Source organism: Stylophora pistillata, chromosome 4 (genome assembly GCF_964205215.1).
Source record: "Stylophora pistillata chromosome 4, jaStyPist1.2, whole genome shotgun sequence".
NCBI lineage: Eukaryota > Metazoa > Cnidaria > Anthozoa > Scleractinia > Pocilloporidae > Stylophora > Stylophora pistillata.
This window is the reverse complement of record NC_142522.1, coordinates 15,765,928-15,788,787: the sequence shown is the minus strand read 5'-3', so window position 1 is coordinate 15,788,787 and position 22,860 is coordinate 15,765,928. Positions and strand designations below refer to the sequence as shown.

Sequence of the window (22,860 nt, the reverse complement as noted above, 5' to 3'; positions counted from 1 at the left end):
GTGTGAGCGATGTTCGAAAACCGACCAACATAGGGAAGTTTATAATAGTGCGCAGAAGGTTTACCGGAGTTAGAAGAGGCGTTCCGCCCAGTAGGAGAAGGATTATTTTTCTTCGCTAGATACCTGTAAATGATCTTGTCTATGACCCAAGATGGAAAACAATTTTTCCGAAGCAAGAAAATAAGTTTCTTGACATCCACATGAAAACCAACTCAGGAATTATTGATCTTATATGCTCTGTCAATCAACGTTCTGACTAAACCTAATTTTTAAATCAAAGGGGCGAAGCTGAAATAATTAGCAAGAAGACCAGTAAACGTCTTCTTGCGATATACACTGGTGACGATGGATGTATGATTGTTGTCTAACAATATGTCAGATTGTCTAGAAACGATAATTTCTTATCAATTTCGTTTTCCATTGTGAAACGAATACTAGGATGCCTGGCGTTGATATAATCAAAGAACACGAGCGCATCCTCCTCGCTATTGAACAAACAAAAGGTGTCATCAACATAGCGTCTGTAGAACAGAACTTCAGAGAATGAATAGTTATCTAGCCAGTTTTTTCCATGATGTCCCATAAAGAGGTTTGCAAGTACTGGAGCAAGTGGGCACCCCATGGCAACCCCATCTATTTGATCATAAAACACACCCTTAAACAAGAAACCAGTCTCAGTTGTTGCGAAGGTAAAAAGCGTTTTTAGGTCAGCGGCGTTTATCTTAAGACCAGGGTTACCTTGATAAATGTATCTGATCGCCAGATTTATGCATTCATCAAGAGGTATACTAGTGAACAAACTCTCAACATCGAAAGATACCATGAACTTCCCTGAGGTTGATAACTGGTTGATTTCACGTACAAAAGAAAACGTGTCGCGGGCGTTGTATTCACACGGGACATGTGGCTCTAGAAGATTACAAAGGAACTTAGATAAATTGTAATTGTAGGTACCTATTGAAGATACTATGGGTCGAAAAGGAGGTGTTTCATTAGGGTGCCGAGCCTTGTGCATTTTAGGTAGCCCATAAAACCTGGCTGGTTGAGAACCAGTTGGATAGATTCTCTCATAGGTATCTTTGTCTAAGTGGCCCTTATTTTTAAGCGCTCTTAAAAAACGTTGTAATTTACCCTCCCTTTGTAATGTAGAATCGTTATCATTAACCTTAAACTTAGAAGTGTCACTGATAATGGAAAAAATACCCTCTTCGTAGGCTTTCCTGTCCATGACAACTAAGCCATTCCTTTGTCAGGCTTCAGTATTACAATGTCCTTGTTCTTCCTCAAATCCTTCAGTATCCTACATTTCTTTAAGTCCGCTGCAGAAGGTTGGTGTGAAGAAACGTACGAATGGGCAAGATGAGAAAGGTCTGCGACCAGTTTTCCCTTTAGCTTCCTGTCGAGTAGATTTCTGACCATGGTGCGATTAATCAGCTCAAAACAAGAGAAGACATCCGTTTTGCTAATGGTAGGAGGACAGATAGAATGTGAAGGACCATATTTAAGTATATCCAATTGTTCGGAGGTGAGATTGTGCGACGAGAGGTTGGTGACTGTCTCCGTTGAAGCAAACGGTAGAACCACGTTTCGCGTTAAACTTTTAAGTTTCTTCTCGTGAGTGGCGATAACACGTTTCACAGCCTTCTTGACACTATATTTAATAGTTCCATGGAGGATGTATCCATCGATGTTGCTGACAATGCCATTAATATGCACCGCTAATCTGTCTCTTACTATGGTTAACTTACAGAGTTCCTTTCTTCGTTTGGCGTTTTCTAAATGATTATGTTTGAAGGTAGCATACACAACGTATGTATTGTAATCTCCTCTATGGCAGATATGGCAGATGAAGTTATTTGGCATGGTTCATGTGTTTTTTCGGTCATAATTAACAATTATAGTCAGAAAAACTTCCGGTGAAGATCTCTGGAACGAAAGCGAGGGATCAAATGGCTTTCAATAACTTCAACATTCCAGCTTCAGGGCAAATGATTCCATCTCAGAATCAAGGTAGGTGGAGCTCAAATATAAGCTTCTTTACTTTTCTTTTTGTCGATCAAGATTGAGCAGGTGCTGTAATGAGAGCTTAAATCAATCTTGGTGAAACATTGTCACACGATTTCATTTATTGGCCTTGAATATGGTTGTAATATTCGTCCATAATTTTCAAATAAAGGCAACTATAATTTTATGACCTAACTGTTTGACCACTTCACTCTCTCTCTCTCTCTCCATTCTATATCCTTTTTCTGTCGTCTCACAAAAAATATATGAAATGACTTAAGTTAATGTTAATCGTAGGTAATCGATGTGGTAAGGTAAATTTTAATTTAACTTAAAAAAAAAAAAAAATGAGTAGTAAACTCAGCTGCGATATGTGGCCATGCAAGAGATTAGGTTGGTGCCGTGCGACTGTATTGTTCGGCTAAGTAGAAATTAAAGCCAGCTGACACCAATCAATAGAAAACAGTAACTAATCGTTATGAATAAGAGCAATTAAAATTGCTGCTGTTACTTTTATAATTATTGATTGGCATTGGTAATCTGCAAAAATTTATTTATGCCTTGTGAAAGTCTGATGGCAGATTTTGTTACTGAGAACCTCAGGTGGAATTTGCTACATTATTGGAGTTCCCAAAGGGGGCCCATACAATCTGTATGTGTAGCCGACTGTTGTTTTATAGTAAATGTACGAGATTTACCATTTGCTTCACCTACGGTGATATATTGCTGATTATGTACATAAATCATTGATAAATAAACACTGAATTTTTTTACTTGTGGTGTATAGTCATCCTTTTGCCTCAAAAATGTTTTTTTTGAACAATTTTGAATATAAGTCTGAGTTTGTCATTAATGTAATGCATAAAAGAAAGACAAGGGTGGAAGCCTTGTTTTGAAAGGGTTCAAGTGCCCGAGCGATTTTCCCCCCAAAAATCGCATTGCTTCACTTTCAAACTTCGCAGCATTAAGGTCAAAAGATGCACGATTCTCCTCGTACCTTCCAATCGAAAATCCATCCAAATGGACTGGAGCTAGCCCTCGAAGAAAATCAAAATCCCACAGTATTTGAGCGCCTGGGATGCGTAGCAAGATTCTCATGTGCCAGCCAGAAACCGTCACGCTGATTGCCCTTTTCTGATTGGACAGCGTTATTTTGAATTGGACGACGTTATTTTAAAGTGGTCAATTATTGAGATGGAAGGTACGAGGAGAATTGTGCATCTTTTGACCTTAATGCTGCGAAGTTTGAAAGCAGAGCAATGCGATTTTTGGGGGAAAAATCGCTCGGGTGCTTGAACCCTTTCAAAACAAGGCTTCCACCCTTGTCTTTCTTTTATGCATTACATTAGCGAGGAACTCAGACTTGTTCAAAATCGCTAAAAAAAACATTTTTGATGCAAAAGGATGACTATACACCACAGGTAAAGTAATTCGATGTTTATTTATCAATGATTTATGTACATAGTCAGCAATATATCACTATAGGTGAGGCAAATGGTAAATCTGGTACATTCACTATAAAACAATAGTCGGCTACACAAACAGATTGTATGGGTCCCCTGTGGAGTTACAAATGAAAGTGTGCTTACAGCAGGGAAAGGGGTCAATTTCATTATTCTGCATTTTCAAAGAACGATACCAAAATACCGGTAAATGATGGTGTTCAAAGTATTTTCTGCTTTCAGCTGTCTATAAGAGGGAAAGAATTGAAAATCATGGGGGAAAGCAAGTTAAATTTATTTAGATTTCGTGTTTTGGATCAGTAAGCATGACGCATAGCAAGAATAATATTCAGATCTTTATGAAAGATATTTTGACAGAAATCAATGTAGCTAGGTAATGCTTAACATGTATGATGCACGATCCTTGCAGTAGAGAGCGCTATTTATGCAATAGCGAAAATCAGACCTGAAAAAAATCAGGCCTGTACGGGATTCAAACCACTGACCTCTGCGATACTAGTGAAGCGCTCTACCAATTGAGCTAACAAGCCAATTGGGAACAGGCAGTTAAGTTGATTCGTAATAAACCCGTGATGATAAATCTGATGACGTAATGCTTAACATCACAATCTTATCTTATCCTTATCATTTTAAGGTAACTTCAATCAGATGGCAGCACCAGCTCAACAGATGGGAGGTTTTCAACCCAGCCAACCCCATGGTGTTCAGGGTTTTGGTTCTCATCAAGGCCAGGTGAGACATCAATTTCATACTTGGTTTAAGATTAAACCAAGGAATCAAAAATTAATATGTAACGGCTTAAAAATGTAGACAACTTTTGTCCATATAGTTGGAGCTTGTATTTATCTAGAGGCACACTTTTTATATGGTATATGTAGAGTTATTTAGAATTGGTTTGGCTTCAGTACCTGCTGTTGAAGGATAGGATCATGTACACTATAGGTTCTTGTGGGTGGTTTATCCGCCAGTATTTCAGTTGATAAGCTTAATTCTCTATCTTTCATACCAGTTGAAGGGCAACTTATATCTGTTGATCGTTGCTTGTAGACTGTTGAGAGTTGGTCACTTGTCACCAAATAATAGTCCCACAGCCACTGATGGTTGGCCAACATCTCAATAGTTTACCAATATCATGGCTAAGACATTAGCTAACCGTTCTGTAATGAGGTGTCAGTCAACCAATGGCTGACTTCTGTTTATTTTAAGCCGACTTTTGGCTGACCATTGCCCACTTATCAAATAACTTTTCACAAATGTGTTGACAAATGCTACACTAATAGCATCTGTGATAAAGGGGATGTAAAGTTCTATGTGAGTGAGATATTTGTTTTGTGGTGTTCTCTATTGATTGAGCCATGTGGCATAGCAACAAACTTCAGATCTCTTTTTATAAGTCTGCGAATGGTCAACGAACCTTTGCTTATAGAGCAGTTTCACTATTAAATTCCCTAAATTAAGTGACCTAGTGAACTTGCCTTCAGTAAGGTCACTGAAACATTCTTTAAAGGACTCCCTAAGAGGAGCACATTAATAGTCTTTGTATGATACCCATTGGACACACATATATATATTTTTCATTTTTATTACCCTATTTAAGTTGTTCATTTGTGATTGTAAATTGTTTACCTGTAAATAGTTGCTGAAAAGCCTGTCTAGGAGTAATTATTAAAGTTCATTCATTCATCATATTGTTATCAGAGGTTTTCTGGTCCTCCTCCTGGATATCAGATGGGGTTACCCATGGGATCTCAAATGAGTCAACATATGGGTCCTCAAATGAACTCACACATAAGGCCTCAAATGGGACCCCAAATAGGACCTCAGGTGGGATCTCAAATGGGACCTCAAATGGTAAATGTACCTCAGAGTGGTATTCAAATTGGAGGATTTCCATCAAATGTGCAGCTGGGTCACCAGTTTCCAAAGCAGCAACAAATGAGGATGGATCAGCAAAGAAAACAAGCTGAAGAAAATGCTAAGAAACAACAGGAACTAATCAAGAAAAAGCAATTTGAGGCTCAACAGCAAAAACGTCAGGAGTCTTTTACTACTAAAAGGTTGTCAAACCCAGATGCTTTAAACAGCTTGTTTGGTAAAAACAAAAATAGTGGAAGTTCATCAATTGCTGATTTAATTGGGCCCCTTGGCAAGGAGTCAGAATCTAAGACACAATCAAAAAAACCATCCAGTATATGTAAGTACTGTCTTGTCTTTAAAATTCACTTCTAGTTAAACAATACCAAATATTGACCTTGTCTTAACTCCACCATATACTATCCATTTTAACAGTTTCCCGACCTGGTAGCAGTGCCACAGGTCAGTCTTCAATTCCCAACCAAGGCCAGTGGGGTTCAGGATTTATGACTTCAGGAAATGTGAATCCTCAGGGGAGTCAAGCAAGTAGCATGGATGACTTTGGGGACTTTTCACAAGGACCGTCTTTTCCATCTCAGGGGGGTGGCAGTAATGCAGAATTCAGTGACTTTCAGGGAGCAGCTCAACCGGTAGCACAGGGTAGAGGTTTGTTATTGATTAATTTAATTTACAATTTGTTTGCTTTTTTCTTCTTGATTTTAACATTTTCCATTGCTTTTACAATAATGTGGTGTATTAACTTTACCTCAAATCTATCTTGATTAAACTCAGTTCAAGGGTTTGATGGTTCCTTTTAACCTTGTGACAAAAAGTTTCCAATAATTTATGCCTTGACATATAACCTTGGTATGACCTTGTTGAAGGGGAAGTATGCCCCAGAAACTATTCACTACATATGTCTCTATTATTTATAGGAGATTATGAAATTGTAACACTTTCAGTGTTTCAGACTTAAATGAGTAACCTAACATTTCAAATGTGGTCTTAAAATTTTAAAAAAATTCAACTATGGTTGCTGCCATTTTCAGTCTTGCTCAGCGACCATGTGGCTCAATAAAACTTCTTCTCTTCTCTCAGGCCTGTTTCTTCTGAAAAAAAAGACTTTGCTATCCCAGACAGGGCTCACAGACAAAACTTTATAACATTGTGTCCAACTCATCAAACCCACAGGTACTTGCTTTCCTGCTATGGGATCAGGTGCACCAGCCCCTCCTAATATGAGTGGCAATGTGAATGTTTTTTCTCAAACTCAGTCACTCCATGGTGCTATTAGAGAACCATCCGGGAACATTTTTTCTTCCAATTCTGCAACTGAAACTCAGCACAACAGTTTTCCACCAGCACAAAATATGGCGACACCTTTATCTATGCATGGAATGCTAACAGCAGCTGTTGGTGCTCCATTTGCAACTTCATGGGTAGGACCATCCAATGTTGCTAAAGGGAGCCAAATGCCTCACTTTGGGGCAGATTCTAACATACATGGTGCATCTACTCAAGGAGGTCATATGACCCAGCTTGTGGGGAATAGTGCACCAGAGATGTTTTCCAATGTTGCCAGGAACACACCAAGTGGAGGAACAATGCCTCAAACAGACACACCTCATAATCAAATTGGCATAGGAAATCAGCAAGGTAGTCACTTAATGAGAAATTTAGCCCTGGGTGGTAGTATTAAACCACAATCTACTATGGGCCAATATCGGGATGAAACTGGATCACAGCCCTCCAATCCTGGTGCAGAGCCTAAATTGCAGCAACATTCAACAGAATCTACCCAGGAACCAGGTCAGAAAGAAAATTTGATGTTGTTATTTCAGAATAATGAGGGTCCATTATCAGGATGTAGACCTAAAACAATTCTATCATTTACAAAAGGCAATCTTAGGTCCTGAAAAAGGCTGTTCATACTTACAGTTTTTGAGGGTCTCATAATAAAGAATGAGGTATAGTTCAGTCAAGATTATCAAACATTACATTTTCTATAAGTTAGGTGTTCAAAATTTTCAATCAAGCCACAAAGTTGACAAACTTAAATAAATAAATAAATAAATAAAATAAATACGTTAATTGAAGCTCCCCCTTAGGGGCTTTTCAGCCACAATGTAGACTAACTAAGTACTTGAAAATCCCCACTGTCAGGAGGTAGACCAGTGGGCTATTTACAGAGTGCCGCCGAGGAGTTGAACTAGGGGCAACCAAGAACAAATCCAGTGAGTGGCAGGGTGGAGGACTTGAACCCAGGATACTGGATTACAAGTCCAGCACCCTAACCACTCGGCCACGCTGCTTCCACAAGTAGATCATTAGCACTATTATGACTAGGGAAATCTTGACACTCTACAAAATACTGTTTAAAGTATTTCAAGTAATTGTTTTTTTATGTATCTTTCAGCTCCTGAAGCTGAAGACACAGCTGAAAGGAAACTAGAGCTGTTGTATGGTGTAAGTCTTCCTGAGTGGTGTGTTCATGGCACAGACCTACCAGGAATTTATAAGCAGATAGCAGAGAAAACAAGCAATGCATGTGATGACCTCATTGACACTAATGGTTTGTTTCCCATTCTCATGGCTTCTGATCTTCCCCGTGACCAGCTAGGTCACATTTGGAACCAGGCTAATAGAGCAGTTCCAGGTCAGCTCAACATGTTGGAACTGAGGATTGTGTTAGGATTGGTTGCTCTGGGTCAGGTATATGCTCATTTGTTTTCAGTGTCATCAAATAATTTACTCTTTGTTCTCATACATCTTTCTTAATAGATTTGGAACGACACAGATAATTAATTTTGCAGATGTTTGAAAATCCCAACATATCTGTCAGATAATTATTTGCAAACATCTTTGCAGATATTCTGCAGATATGATTAAAACCATTTCAGACGATTTACAGTACTGTACAGGGCTTGACACTAACACTAGCTAGCCTGACACAGCCCAGCAGAAATTGGCTAGTGGTTTTTTATTTCTACTGGCCAGTTTGGCTAGTAATAAAACAAACTGAAATTGTAAGTTGTAACATCTAAGTTGTCACTAGCCACCTGGCTAGTAGGTTGAAAAGTTAGTGTCGATCGAGCCCTTACTGTAACAGATAGCTGCAGATAGTTTCATGTAGCTGTCTGTTCAGTGCAGCAAAATCATTCAAAGGGGCAATGGTGTAACTCCATTATGTCAAAGTTTCAACTGTTTTACAAATTCTTCTCTCTTTACTCTGTTTAATGTAGAGCATGGTTGGGTATGAACCAACTGTCAGGAAAATTGTTCAGAAGTTTGGTTAGGTTTAACTGCCCATTATTGTCTCTTTGATGTCGAATGTTCCCATAGCAGAGTTTGTAGAGTTTCATGAGACACCAGCTGACTTCATATTTCACATTTCATATTCATAAATTGTGTCATATGCAATGCTAAACATAAAGTGCCAAAAGTTAAATACATTTGCCTGCTAACAAACATCAGCAATAATATGTCATATTCATTTACCATTAACTGGCCTGATTTTCAGACTGTCTGAATTTGCTCACTCATCTTCAGTTGAATAAAGCAATCGACTCCAGATTATAAAAATCAGGCTAAGAATTTATCTACTTAGACATGTCTGGTAACTTAATGTGCAGTACTTTATATTACCTCTATTACAATACATTACCTGAACTGTGTTACTGTGGCCAAAACATATTTGAAGTGAATTAAAGATTCATTAGCTCTTCTTCTGTTGTTGCTACAATTTATTTAAATTTTTTTGTACCTAAATGTATCGATTATTTTTTATCTTGGTACCCTTTGTGACAAATTATAGGCTGGTTTGAAAACAGAACGTCTCACTCTTGAGAAGTTGGCTACTTGCAAGGCTGCTCCTATTCCATCCATTCCTGAGGACGTTTTACAGGTACTGCTGTATGTTACACTGCATTATATGTTCTAGTCAAAGAGCTGTGAATAGAACAGTGCATTATCTGAATTGAATTCTCAAATTGATTTGGTATTTTTAGTTATAGCAGCTTTTTGCTGCTTTTATAGTGGAGAGGCTTTATAATTTTATGTTAGTTTGAAATAAGAGGAAGCTGATAAGTTGCATGAAACAATTTAACAGATTCACTTCATTTTTTCAACATCTACTAGAATAAGGGGCGAGGCTGGAGTTTCTCAGAGTCATTACATGAAGAGTCCAAAGATAGTGGATCTTTAGAAGAAAATATATCGATGGGACATCTTTGTAGTGCCTCCAGTAGTCAGACCATTGACCCAAATGATAAGTATAGTGTATTTAAAGCTGTTTCTCAACCTGATACGAGTAACACTGCAGCATTACCTTCAATGGAGTCCAAAGAAAGATTTGGGGTATTTCAATCTTCCGAATCACCTGCTGTTAATGTTAAGCTTCAAGGTGGTGGAGTACCTCTATTTCAAGGTGTTCTTGGCTGGAACTCTGGAGAAAAATTTCCAAAGGTAGCTAATAAACCTTCATGATACTTTATGTGCAAAATGTAACAAGCATATGTTATTCGTGAATTAGCTTTCTCTCTCTCATCTGTCTCTCTCTGTCTCTCTCTGTCTCTCTCTGTCTCTCTCTGTCTCTCTCTGTCTCTCTCTGTCTCTCTCTGTCTCTCTCTGTCTCTCTCTGTCTCTCTCATCTCATCTTTATTTGTTTGAGCAGGTTGAGTTATGGCAGCTATTTGCTGATGTGGACCTGCTATCTTCCCACCCATCCCATCCCAAGGGAGGACATCCACCGCACAGTAATCTCGTGCATGGGAAATTAAGGTCTGCTACCCCTAACCCTGCAGGAGACAGGACTTACAATCTATTTGTCCTTATCTGAGAAGACTAGAATATCTATCCATTTCTTGATATTATAGAAAGGTAGCACATTCTCCTCAGTTGTTTTTAAGACCCTGAGTGTTGGTCTGGCTGGGGCTTGAACCCTTAATTGACCTCCCACACAACAATCAAGCACTCTACCAATTGAGCTAACCGGGAGGTGGTTAACCAACCAAGCCAGTGTTTGAGCATATGTACCTCTTTCAAATTTTGAACTTCATTTTCATCCTCAGGATGATGAGTTTGGTGATTTCCAAGGCCAGGCTCACCAGAATAACAGTCTAAAACAGAATGACTTTGGAGAATTCAATAGCAAACCAACTTTACTTAGCATGACAACTGAGTTGAACAAAAACTCCAGCCAATCAAAAGAAGATGATTTTGGTAGTTTCCAGACAGGAAGTAGTCAAACAAGTCTAGGTTTCAATGATGCTTCAATGCTTACTCCAAAGTCCATGGAGGAGGATTTTGGTGATTTCCAGACTGGGAAGCAATCTGAGATTTTTGGTACTTGGCAAGAATCAAAACAGCAAGACCAGCAACAAACTGCTGTTCAAGAATTTAAGAATTGCAAAGGTAGTGGAAACCTTGACAGTGAGGTTAAGACATGTGAAGTGAAGGAAGTTAAATTACTTCCCACAGCAGCTCTCAGTGAGTCCTCTGAGTCTACACTAAGTAATGATGACAACAGCCTGACTGGAATGGATGACTCTGGTAACTTTCAACCCTGTCCAGGACTGTTTTCTAATAAAACTGGCATAAGCTCTGGTCATCATGGTGCTAATAAGCTTACATCATCGCTGGAGAAGTTTAAACTCTCCATTAATTCTCAGGTATCTAGTGTTGGAGGTGTCAAAAGTCACAGCTTGCCAGGATTTGAAGATGGAGGAAGAAAATTAACTGAAAGAAGAGAACAGGTGGATAATACCAAACAGGAGTCCAAAGGAAACCAGAGTAGTTTTGTAGGTTTTCCATTGTTGGTTAATGACCCTCCTAAAACTACCAGTTTGACTGACAAACCTGAGGACAGATATGGTGCTATTAGAGATGCTGATTTCAGCTCTGGAGAAGGAATTTTCAGTGTTCAGCAGCCAGGAGTAGTAGAAGCTGCATCAGAAGATGATGGATTTGCTGATTTTGGGGGCTTTGAAGTAGCTGACCAATTTAAGTCTGGGAACAATGATGACTTTGGAGAATTCAAATCTACAAACACTTCACAGAGTCAGTCCTTTGGTGTGTTTGACAACTCTCAGCTGGGTCAACAACCAAAAACAGCTTCTATTGAAAATCATAATCAGGATTTTGGTAGTTTTAATTCATTTGGCAACACAAATCTGACTAAACCTACACCTCACAAAGATGATCAAGATGAATTTGGGGCTTTTGGGTCATTTGTTACTGGTGTATCGCGTGAAAGCAGCAGCAGACCACGTTCCACTTCTAATAGTGACTCACTCATTAACTCAGTGTCACTGGAGCCTACAGAACGTTATAAGGTCCTCTCACATGACTCTGGGGTATGTTGCCTAGTTTTTGCACTGTTGTTTTAGAATCAGTTGATTGCTTAGTCATTTCTTCAACATCGCTAAACATGTTTTCAGCAACTCATTGTTAGTTCAGTTGAGTATGTTTTCTAGAGGGCACAGAAAGGCCTTAATTTCCTTTAGACATCTTTGACTTGTTTGTTTTAATCATAATACTTGAAGGGGTCATCTTTAGATGGTACACTGTGTTGGTTCAAGCCCTTTGTGACTAATTTCATTTTCAGCCATAAAATAGTACCAAAGAGGTTTCAACATCAGTCCTCTGCTACCTCACTCCACTTGATCCTAAGGAGATACATTTGTACATACAAAACAAGATTTAATATTCATCATGGCCAGATGCATTGAAAGCATTTTATGGATTTGGTTATCATCTCCAGCTGAAAATATGAGTGACTTTATCTTGAGTAAATTTGATTGTTCTAATATTGGTTCTTACTTGATCAAGATTTTGCTATACAAACCATTTCCACAGAAACTATCATAAGTTGTGTCTAATTATAACTAATTACTAACTTGGTTGCTTGAGCCACACTGAGGAATATTTGGCTCTTGGCCCCTATTGCTACGACCTCAAGTCATTATTCCACAATATAGCTCTTATTCTCGGTTAATAAGAAGTTTTTATTATTGAAAGCTAAAAGAAAGTTAATTCATATTTTTTGTTCAGGATGTGGATCAACATGCAAATGCATGGAGCCGTTGTCTTAACAGCTGCCTTTTAACCTTGGCAACAGCTACATTGTCAATTCAGAAAATGGTTGAGCAGTCTGTGAAGGAGGAAGTCCTTGAGTCCAAAGAAGGAGCCACATATTTTTCAGGTATTTTTGTTGGTGTACCTTTGCATGCTGGAATAGAAATGTATAAAAATAGTTTTGGTAAAGGGTATAGATGTATATCAAATAAAGTACATCAGGTGCAAACTTTGAGTGGAGAAAGGGAGGAGGTAAAGAGACTAGAAATGAGTCAAAATAGCTGATTTTGCAGCAAAATTGTTTTGCAACATTATCAAGTCTCTTCCAAGCCTTCAAATTATAATAATTCAATTAAGTGATAAAACTATTCAAACTTTTTTGGACTTATTAGAGTGACAAAATTGTGTTAACAACAGAATGCTCAAATGTGATTGGTTCCTAGCAGCCTTCACTTATAGGTTAATAAGCTGTTGCAGGACCAAACTTTTTTATTTGGCCTGTTCAATTTACAAGCAAGGTGTGGTCATTAAGAAAAACTCTTGAGTGACTTGGATCTTATGCTTTAGAAATAAAACAAAACTGAGTCATATAAACAGGATACAAGACCAATTGTACACTATCATGTAGGAAAATAGGAAAAGAATTCATGTGCGTAACTGTACAGTATGAGAAATGCAGCTCTAAACAGATGTTATTAGGATTTTTTTTGGTGGACAATTTTTTTTATTTTTAAGTGAGTTTTTTGCACTTTGTTACTTACACAATTGATTCGTAATCCAATTTCGCTGGTACAACTCAAGGGTACTTATGTAAATAATAATTTTAGATCAAGTACAAACTCCTTGTTACCCCTTGTTCAGCCAGCTTGAGGTAATACCAGCTCAATTATTCTCTGAATTTCTCCATTCAGTCCTTTGTGTTCTTTTGTTTCTCTTGTAGCCATAGTTGAAATTTACAGAGTTACCCTAAGGATAAATGCATCAGTAACTAAATCAGGTAGCTCCTTGGACATTCTTCTGATATTTAAAAGAATGCTTGTATAGTATTGGCAAAGTGATTGTTGTATATAAAATAAGGTAAAACAGGAAAAATATATATGAAATTATGAGGATTAATATATATTTAGACCACAATGTACTAATTATAATAGGATCTGATATATGAAATGCTACTGCAAAGCTGAAGGAAAAGTGGATCTTATTAGGTTTAGAATAATGAGATGACATTGTGAGCAGCTACTTCTCATGAATTTGGAAACAAGTGTCTGTTAAAAGTGCAATTAATATCTGCAGAGAAATTAATTATTAACTTCAACTTTCAACTTTATTTGCACTGTTCAGATGAATTGTTACACATACAAAATATATAATCACAGAAATGTACTATTTAAATATTATTTATATATAAACATTAATAAATGGAAGAGGATGTGCACCGTAGCCAAAGGAGCTGAGGCTTTTGAGTTGGCTACTGTCATGTTTGAAATATAATCAGAGAAAAAAACCAAGATTTATACTTGTTAAAATTAAAGTTAATGGGCACATTACTAGGCATAATCTATAGCAAATATCGTACTGATGGAGGCATATCGTGGTTTGTTATTAAGTTGTGACAATGAGGGATTTTTATATAGTTATTTTGGAGTTTTTCTTTTCTCAAACAAGTTGCTGTTCATTGAATTTTTAATGCCACATCTTTCCTCAGCACCAAATAACACGAAGCTGAGAGATATCCACCAAGAGATTGAGAGCACATGGAAAAACATTGCAAACTTTCTTTCTGGCTCCACCCTTTTGGTAACAGGCATTCTTTTAGTTGTTACTGTTGAGCTTTGTGGGTCTATAATCAAATGGTTGAGACTGGATTTTATTCCATCCAAAGCTTTTTAAAATTCCATTAGTATTACAACTGTAATTAATTTTATGGGAGGCTAACCAAACATATTTTATATTTTATTACAACCAGACCCTCAGAACACATAGTCCTGTAGCTAGCTACCTGTGGTTTTGTTGCCAACCATGGTTCTGCTTTCTAGTTTTAGACATGTTTTGTTACAAAAATTGTTGTGCTATTGTCATCATCATCATCATCATCATCATCATCATCAGGTCCTTGAGCACCATTCTGATAACCTAGCACAAGCAATCTGAGCTGAATAAGTCAACAGTTATCCATGGCAACCAGACAATTATCTAGGGTAACCAGTTGGCTATTTATAGGAACCAGACAGTTATCTTTGGTAACTGGACAAACATGTTGGCAACCAGAACAGTTATCTTGGGTAAACAGAGAGTGTTATCCATGGAAACCAGACAATTATTTAGGGTAACCAGACAACTATCTGTAGGAAACAAACATTTATGTTTGGTAACTGGACAAATTTCTCAGTAACAGACAGTTATCTAGGGTAACCAAACAGTTATTTTAGGTCAACAAACAGTTGTTTGGGAAATGGAACAGTTATCTGTGATAACCAGATAGTTGTGGATGGTAATCAGAATGGCTTGTATGACTTGTTAGCTCATGTTGTTAGAGATTTGAAAACCTACAAACTACTCTCTCAAATCTCTTTAATTATCTATGACAGTCAGTCTCTGTTTGCATTCATTATCTTATCAATATTTTCTTTGTTTTCTTCACTGTTAGCCACCAAGGAGTAGTCTAGATTTCTCAACCCATCATGTTTCAGTTAGTGAAGATGGACGCTCAGCTTGTGGAATTTGTCTGTTAAATGTTGACAAGGGTTTACAAGATTCATCCAAACACAGCAATGGAAAGCTCACATATGGAGGCCGACAGTATCATTGCACATGTGCAAACTTTTGGTGTAATAGAGTGGATTCTGTTCTCCCTGCTCTGTTGCCAATTAACAGTTTGATATGACCAGCTGTTATAACTGACCAGGAATGACAACAATATTCAGTATTAATACACAATCATGATTCTGTGATACTAGAATAATACTCTTTAGAAAGCTGAATAAATGACTGGAAAAGTGCATGAATCCTCAACAGTTAATCCAACAAGACTGGTTGTTGGGGAGAAAAACTGCTTGTGATAGAAATAAGAATATTCAGATAGAAAGTAGCAATTGGTAAAAGGCAGACTGACAAATGAAACAGAATGGAGTAATACAACATATATTTAGGTAAGGTTGATAGAGAATACAGAAATGCATGTATCTTTCATCTGCATTTGAATCCTAATTTATTAGAAAGATGTGGTAAATATGTTTGTTGGTTGTTGGGTTTTTGTAATTAATCTTTTAGTAACTAGAGTTTAACTCCAGAGTTTTCCAGAAAAGAGAATCTTTTTTTTTTTCCAATAAATACGGTCAGCATATTGTTGTCAAAAAGGTCATGGTTATTCAATTACTTGAAATTGAATAATGATTGTGATAGTAATAAAATACTCTTGGCCCCCTCTCAATGTTTTCACTTCTGATGTGGAAGTATAGTAAAGATGTATGATCTACCTTTATGAGTGACTAGTTCTCAACAGAAAGGCACATTGCAATCATGCTCCTTCCCTGTTCTGCTCATGGGTCTTCTGGTCTCACCCATGTAAACCTTACACAAATAAACCTTACCCAAATAAACCTTACCCATGTAAACCTTACACAAATAAACCTTACCAAAATAAACCTTACCCAAATAAACCAAGTCATCTTGTTTATGCAGGTCAACACCAACTTTTAGCTGTATTGAGTGTAATCAAAGTGTTGTTACCCTTTTCAAAAAAGGGCAAAATACCTTTTTGTGAAAGAAGCGACAAAGTTGTGAGAATAGACCTCTTACATAAAGGTAAAACCCCAGATGCCAATTGAGTTACAAAGTCAAATTTTGGGAGCAAGGCAGACCTTAGAGGATACTTTGTTCTTGTGACAAATTGGTATCTGATAACAAAACAATATGGTACACTGCACAAATACCATGTACTAGACTTGCAAGAGAGTACACATCTTAAATAAATATCTTTATTGAATTTAAATTGAAAGATACAACGTGCTTTACAGTCGACCAGAAGGATAAAAATTTTGGATTATTTCCTTGTGAATGGTTGAACATGGAAAACAAAAACTAATTTTATGTCTCCTGAACTTTACAAGAAAAGCAAACCATCAGTAACTTGACAGAGATTCAAAATGATTGTAGCCACATCATAGCAATTGATACATGAAGCCTTCACAATGGAACTTCTTCATGGTGAAGGCGCTTTATTTACAAATCATCATCATCCTTTGCAACTCTTCAACACATTCTGCAAATTAAAAAAAGTTGAGCAATGACTTCGAGAAACTAAAATAAGGTTATACAGTTTGTAAAATAATTCCAAATCGAAGTGTGGCATTTATTTCAAGTACTGACCTTAAACACAGCGTTGACATGATAACTTTTTAAGGTCCTCTCCCTGTCCTCCTGTACTTTTATATTTGCCTCTGCTGCAAGTCGTTTGAGAAACAGTAGGTAGTCTAGAAAAATCTGCAAGAAGAAAGTAGTCACACCAAAGAGAGAGACTCTAGAATTCACTAAAATAACGAAGTTTATCATGACACAAGCAGGTTTCCCTATAGAGTTTTGGATGGCAACTCACCAAGGAGGTTGAAATTTCAGTTCAATAAATTATTTAAATTCTTCTTTTAATTTTTCCCTCGACAGGCCAAAATTTATCCAAATCGTCTCCACTTACATGTAGCAAGAATATATATGTTGCAGGTAACTTTTTTTCTAAAGGTAAATTTAATTTTTCACTAGATACAATTTTTTAACCTGGGTAATTTTGCACCACAATATTTTTTCGTTTGTTGTGGGGTAACTGACTCTTTTTTTTATTTATAATAAAGATAGAGATATTGGAAGTTGCATTGAAGGAAAAGATGTGATATAAAGTTCACGTTCCCCACTTGCATCGATCTTCCCTGTATAAGTTTTGAGAGAACTGATCGTATCTCACCAAAATGTCAACATTTCGTGATAGCCTTGCTTTCTTCTGATATTTCTTGATGATTGATTTCTGTCTGGCCCTTGGGAATGTTCTTTTCATCCTGTTTCTTCTAAAAAACAGCAAACGCCAAAGATCACACCACAAATCAGACGTGGGAAAAGTTATTCTACATGTATTCGAATTCTTCAAATTTCGTTTTTCCCTCCGCAGGAAGTGAGCCAGCAATCATCTGCATCTTTTATACACATGTTGTGTAGTACTCACGAATGAATGGAGTCGGTGGTATGGACATGATGAGGGACGTCGGATTTGATTTCGACGACGAAATCTTTGGAAAATCAACTTGTAGGGAAGTCAGGGTTAAAGAGGCATACGAACCAAAGCAGTGTGACTCCAAGGTGTGTATACAGTAACTCAGGAGGGACACAGACGGTCATTACGATCAAAGAAGAGAACGGTTTACTGAGACGTGACCGACATAATTTCATGTAGCCATTTGTTTCTTGAAACATATGAAAGTTCTTATTTGAAATCAGAGATTTCTTCCATTACACTTCTTTGCACCTATCCTATAGTGTCATCGATCTGACGTTGCGTAAAAGTACAACGTAACTTAACTCTCGAGACCATTGTAGCATGTTAGATTTTTACTATACCAAACTGCATGTAGTTCTTTGGCAGTAGATTATTTTAGTATACATCTAGCGTTTCATTACAAAAGCTGCAATCTGATTAGTGACTAATTTTCATCTTTAAGCAGTCGGTGCAACGAAATCATGCGCGAAGAGTTAAATGTCCGACCATTTTGTGGTATATTGACAGAAATAAGGTAAAACTGCACGATACAGGGCAACTTATTTACATCTCATTGAATTACAATAAATCCTTTTGTGTTCTGCCTCGTTCTTCAGAGCATGCCGATAAGGTTCAGTGGCCCTGTAATGTGCAGTTGCTCCAGTGGATTTTCACCAGATTAATTTTTAAAATTTTCAGTGATAAGTGATGTCAATATTTTGCACCAGAAATTTGACAGGCTTTATTGGAAAAATTTTAAATGTATTATTTTAGCTCTGCCCTCTGATTTGTTGTTAGTAGATACAATGATTTTCTTTTGGATATTCCTTTTTGCAGTGGTTTATGAAGTTCCATGTGAAGAATGATCAATTAGAGAAACAGATTATGATGAAGTACCGAGGGGATTTGTTGTTTCAAAAGCGAAAGTATTCTGAAGCCCTCTCCATGTATCAAGAGTCTCTGCAGTGTTTGTCATCCAATAATACAGTTATAGAATGGGAGTTAACAGAGTCTATGGCTTTGTGTTTATTGAAACTAGATAAGCCTGATGATGCCTTATCTCTTGTCAAGGGGATAATGGTGAGTAACTTAGTTTTGGAAAATTTAACTTAATCAGACCTAGTTAAATAAGGACTATACAGTAAGTTTAAAGTAGTATTTATTGGTTGAAAATTATCATTAGTACATGTTGTGAATAAATTAGTAAGGATAAGAAGCTAACAAGTTTTGTGAAAGAAGTTGAAATGGTTGTGGTACTCTACTATATGTTGCCAATTTCAGCTGTTATTGAATATCTTGTATGGGATCAAGGGGTTCATGGTAGTTGATACATGTAGATTATGGAAAGTGCAAAGTGTGCTTGCACAGCTTGCACACCTGTCTTTTTGATGTTTTGCTTTTCTTGTCAATATCAACTCATGCTACAGGCAGTCTTTCACTGCTTTCTCTGCATCTTTTTTTAATTTTTCTTCCCACTGACTATTTTTACTCTAAGCTTTTTTAAACAACAACAAACATATGAAACATATGTGTGAACTGCGGTTATGAGACGTATATGAGAACGATCCTTCGCAGTAAAGCACTATTTGAGCAATAGTGGAAATCAGACCTGAAAAAAATTTCAGGCCTGTACGGGATTCGAACCACTGACCTCTGCGATACTAGTGCAGCGCTCTACCAATTGAGCTAACAAGCCAACTGGGAGCAGGCCATCAAATTAATTCGATATAAACCCGTAGATGATTAATTTGATGGCCTGCTCCCAGTTGGCTTGTTAGCTCAATTGGTAGAGCGCTGCACTAGTATCGCAGAGGTCAGTGGTTCGAATCCCGTACAGGCCTGAAATTTTTTTCAGGTCTGATTTCCACTATTGCTCAAATAGTGCTTTACTGCGAAGGATCGTTCTCATATACGTCTAAGCTTTTTTATTGTTAAAATATTCATCTTACTTAATTTGGCTTTCCTCTTCACTGGTTGATAGCAATTTTGTGAGTTATGGACAGTTGACTAAAAAACTATCATGTATTGTTATCCTGGAAATGGAATGGGAAAAGATGTCATCAATTATCACTTTGAATTTGAGCATGTTTAAACTGCCTGGTAGTTGATAGCTAGTTTGATTAATTGTCATTTATCTGGGGGTATCATCAAGGTGTAAAGTGAACAGTATCTGTTTGATTTGTAAAGGGGTCTACACGAAAATTCCAGTACATGTGAATGAAAAAGTAATCAGTCTAATTATAAATCTGTTTCCTCTTCAACAGAGATTTTTGTTCTAGAAGCTATTATAGTTATTTGAATTTGTAAAAGTTTTCCCAGCTCAAAATTATTATCATAACTCAATGAGCAATTATCCTTTTATTGTCCCAAACAGCATGATAACCAAGAAAAAGAATCATCATATTGGTATTTACTCTTCCAAATTTATAGAGCCATGGGAAATACCGAAGGTACTGGCTACAGATTATAAGGCATGATGGAATGTGCCCCAGCAAAAATGCCTTTGAGTTGGGTAATTTGCTCTGAATTTTCAGTGTTACACTGTGACACTATTTACAAGCTTTTTATTTGTTTAGGTGAAATAGAAACTCTTCAAAGATGTGCAGCACTTCACTCCTGGAATGTTCAGTTTTGGTTCTCTTTAGCCCTGGCATATGAAAAGGCATCTGTTAGCAGCTGTAAACTGTGTCAGGATGAAGATGTAACAATTGTTAAGGGGGAAAGAATTTGTAGCATGAAGCACAATCCAGCTGTAGAAAACTGTACAAAAATGTCTTTGAATGGAGAATATCAGTCTCGAGAAGGGTGTTATACATGTACAAAAAAATGCCACTACTTTTCAACTGAAAACCAGACACAACATCTGACACCAAGGGAACCTTACTGCATGGGTGAAAGACAGATTAGACATCACATGGAAAATATGGACTTTAAAGGGCAGGTCTCTCCTGTTTCTCGGGCAGATAAAAAAGCGGAACTTGAAGATCAATCTCTCTCTTGTTTACATAAAGTATGTCCAGATTCACTTGACAATGACAGTGTTCTAGCTTTGTTTTCAAGCAACGAAAAATCTCTGCAGGAGGAATGTGCTCGAAAAAGATTGAAATGGAGGAATCATGTTCTTTCTTTTGGTTCTCTTGTTAAAACTAGGTGAAATAATAGTTCATTTTACTTGCTCTTCATGTCATGTGATCATTGCAAATCAGCAACAGGGAGATGGTTAGCAGTTGTTTCATACACTGTATATTGTTTATTGTGAACTCTAATGATTGAAGATGTTCTTTAAATCATGATAACATTTACAACATGTTTTTTTTTTTCATTTAAATTAGGTTCTTCCTTGAAAAATCTATGGAAGCATCTTCATCATTTGCAAAGGAAAAAAGTAGCACTCTTCTTACAGAGGTTTAACTTTAACTTGTATTCTACAAATATCAAAATTCTAAACTGATGAAAAATCCATTAAATGGCTTCTAGCTTACTGTTATTGCACCTTTAAAAAAGTAATCCTGAAATATATTGTTGGAAGGTATTTTACAATATTATGACATGCTTCTATCAAACAGGAAATATCATTAATGTATCAGAGTTTGGTAAAGAACAGCTCCCCTGAGCTGACTGTCTGTCAACTGTTGGTTACTGAAACAACACATATAACCAACAGGTTACCAGTTGGCCATCATAAAAATGTTAATAGTATTTTGTAACTATGATAACCAGGACTTGCAAGTGAGATAAGTTTGGTCAATTTTGTTTGTGTGCTATAAGAAGTCTCTGAGTGGTCATCATTACCATGGTTAATGATTGGCAGTGGTATAGAACAATAAATACCAGTATTTCAGTTGCATGGTCTTATGGAGATTATCAAAGTATGACTACTGATCAGAAGTAAATGTATACTCTTGATTTCATCACTACTAGGTGAATAGCAAGATTGCCACTCATGCAGAATGTGGTTGCGCCCAGTTGATTGACAAAGTCTTGGAGGTAAAGTGGAACTGTGACATATCGCTATCAGGGCATATTAACATGCAGGGTTGTAATAATGGCTTGGTTAAATTTTTGTCTTAATTTGGTAATGGCACAGTGAATATTGGTTTTATTTACAGGGTAGCCATAAAATGGGGATCTGGTGAAAGTAATTTTAAAAAAGTTAACAGTTAATATGCAATCTAATCAATAACAAAAAAATAGTGACACTTTTGCTCAAATTTAACATGTAAATTTCTTGGTCTCTGTAACGTCCTTGATCAGATCAAGTAGCCATTTCTATATTTGTTGTGCAATAATTTGTTTAATTGGTTATACCTTGTTTATTATTTTGATTTAATCAGATGCTTTACAGTTCTGTTGTTGCAAGTGGACAAATGCAATTAGACCAGGAAAAGGATGATATAAAATTGAAGGTGATTGCTTTGCTTTTATAGTTTGGGAAGGAAGAAGGTATGTAAAAATATCAAGAAAAGAAAAGGAGAGAAAAAAAAAAAACAAGCATGTAGAACAAAATATTTGTTAAAGACCACTGAATTAAACATAACTTGTGAATTCTGCTCCGGATAGAAATATGCCGTTAATTATCCTGTACAAAGCCAAGGTTTGTAATGTGGGTAATAGTTTCAGAAGGGTAAATTAAATTTCTCATCCTACCTGTTTAAGCTCCACTTTTGAAACTGAAGCTGGTTGGTTTTTTAATTAAGTGGTCCTTTGACTTGGGTTAATTTATTTGTCAAACTCTAAATAAATGTTTTCTAGTGGCCAGCAATTTGTTTTGTTTTGTTTTGTTTTTTAGGAGTTGTCCACAAAAAGTGTAACAAATTCTGTTGACTTTGAACAAAAGTGGTTTGGTGACTTACTCTTCTACATGGATACAATTTAACACTACCATTCTGGGAAATTTATTCAGTCATTTCAAGTTAATTATATATTATTTGAATAAATTGAATAAAAACTTATTGGTTCTAAATGAAATGTAGTATTTTGTTGTTTTCATAGCCATAATCTTAAATAATCTTTACTATGTCACAGAAACTGGTAATGGATCAGGGCTACATGTATTACTTCAAGGGATAACACAGAATGGAATGTGTAAATCAAGCTCAGATCAGATGGGTCAGCTCACGAAAATTTTAAATTTGCTACACTATTTAGTCTATCTTTATCAACCTTAACTTGTTGATAAGTTTGGTGTTTCTCTTGTCCATTGATGCAGCATAATGGTTCCTTTAG

The 22,860-nt window shown here is 36.7% G+C and overlaps 3 protein-coding genes across 5 annotated transcripts; 2 read left to right on the top strand and 1 right to left on the bottom strand.

Annotated features, from left to right (window-relative positions):
* Positions 1 to 1,797: 1,797 nt before the first annotated feature.
* Positions 1,798 to 15,825, top strand: LOC111321576 (uncharacterized). 2 transcript variants are annotated; one of them, XM_022924500.2, is made up of 13 exons: positions 1,804 to 2,010; positions 4,102 to 4,199; positions 5,166 to 5,661; positions 5,757 to 5,987; positions 6,513 to 7,130; positions 7,738 to 8,033; positions 9,136 to 9,225; positions 9,459 to 9,785; positions 10,391 to 11,674; positions 12,372 to 12,522; positions 13,336 to 13,392; positions 14,101 to 14,192; positions 15,043 to 15,825. In XM_022924500.2, the coding sequence occupies exons 1-13, from the start codon at positions 1,950 to 1,952 to the stop codon at positions 15,277 to 15,279; spliced, it is 4,038 nt and encodes a 1,345-aa protein (XP_022780235.2). In that variant the 5' UTR covers positions 1,804 to 1,949; the 3' UTR covers positions 15,280 to 15,825. The 2 variants fall into 2 exon arrangements, with proteins under 2 accessions (XP_022780245.2, XP_022780235.2); XM_022924510.2 differs by lacking the exons at positions 12,372 to 12,522; positions 13,336 to 13,392; positions 14,101 to 14,192; positions 15,043 to 15,825 and adding an exon at positions 11,926 to 12,365 and having other exon boundaries at positions 1,798 to 2,010.
* A 533-nt stretch (positions 15,826 to 16,358) lies between these two features.
* On the bottom strand, positions 16,359 to 17,552 carry LOC111321611 (centromere protein W). Its single transcript, XM_022924555.2, has 3 exons — positions 17,350 to 17,552; positions 16,764 to 16,877; positions 16,359 to 16,656 (listed from the first exon to the last, which is right to left on the bottom strand). Exons 1-3 carry the CDS (start codon positions 17,437 to 17,439, stop codon positions 16,630 to 16,632), a joined length of 231 nt encoding a protein of 76 aa, XP_022780290.1. The 5' UTR covers positions 17,440 to 17,552; the 3' UTR covers positions 16,359 to 16,629.
* LOC111321603 (uncharacterized) lies at positions 16,884 to 22,602 on the top strand. 2 transcript variants are annotated; one of them, XM_088756193.1, is made up of 9 exons: positions 16,884 to 17,111; positions 17,551 to 17,738; positions 18,472 to 18,714; positions 20,065 to 20,146; positions 20,211 to 20,784; positions 20,967 to 21,039; positions 21,556 to 21,621; positions 21,969 to 22,040; positions 22,424 to 22,602. In XM_088756193.1, the coding sequence occupies exons 2-9, from the start codon at positions 17,607 to 17,609 to the stop codon at positions 22,508 to 22,510; spliced, it is 1,329 nt and encodes a 442-aa protein (XP_088612319.1). In that variant the 5' UTR covers positions 16,884 to 17,111; positions 17,551 to 17,606; the 3' UTR covers positions 22,511 to 22,602. The 2 variants fall into 2 exon arrangements, with proteins under 2 accessions (XP_088612319.1, XP_022780277.2); XM_022924542.2 differs by having other exon boundaries at positions 16,885 to 17,111; positions 20,009 to 20,084.
* The last annotated feature ends 258 nt before the right edge of the window (positions 22,603 to 22,860 follow it).

Coding starts and splice junctions, on each gene's coding strand:
- LOC111321576 (XM_022924500.2), top strand. CDS start 1,950: ATGGCTTTCAATAACTTCAACATTCCAGCTTCAGGGCAAATGATTCCA. Junction 7,131..7,737: donor AGAATCTACCCAGGAACCAG/GTCAGAAAGAAA, acceptor TGTATCTTTCAG/CTCCTGAAGCTGAAGACACA. Junction 13,393..14,100: donor TGCATCAGTAACTAAATCAG/GTAGCTCCTTGG, acceptor ATCTTTCCTCAG/CACCAAATAACACGAAGCTG.
- LOC111321611 (XM_022924555.2), bottom strand. CDS start 17,439: ATGAAAAGAACATTCCCAAGGGCCAGACAGAAATCAATCATCAAGAAA. Junction 16,878..17,349: donor CACGAAATGTTGACATTTTG/GTGAGATACGAT, acceptor TTCTTCTTGCAG/ATTTTTCTAGACTACCTACT. Junction 16,657..16,763: donor ATGTCAACGCTGTGTTTAAG/GTCAGTACTTGA, acceptor TTTAATTTGCAG/AATGTGTTGAAGAGTTGCAA.
- LOC111321603 (XM_088756193.1), top strand. CDS start 17,607: ATGAATGGAGTCGGTGGTATGGACATGATGAGGGACGTCGGATTTGAT. Junction 20,147..20,210: donor CAAAAATGCCTTTGAGTTGG/GTAATTTGCTCT, acceptor TTATTTGTTTAG/GTGAAATAGAAACTCTTCAA. Junction 20,785..20,966: donor GGTTCTCTTGTTAAAACTAG/GTGAAATAATAG, acceptor CATTTAAATTAG/GTTCTTCCTTGAAAAATCTA.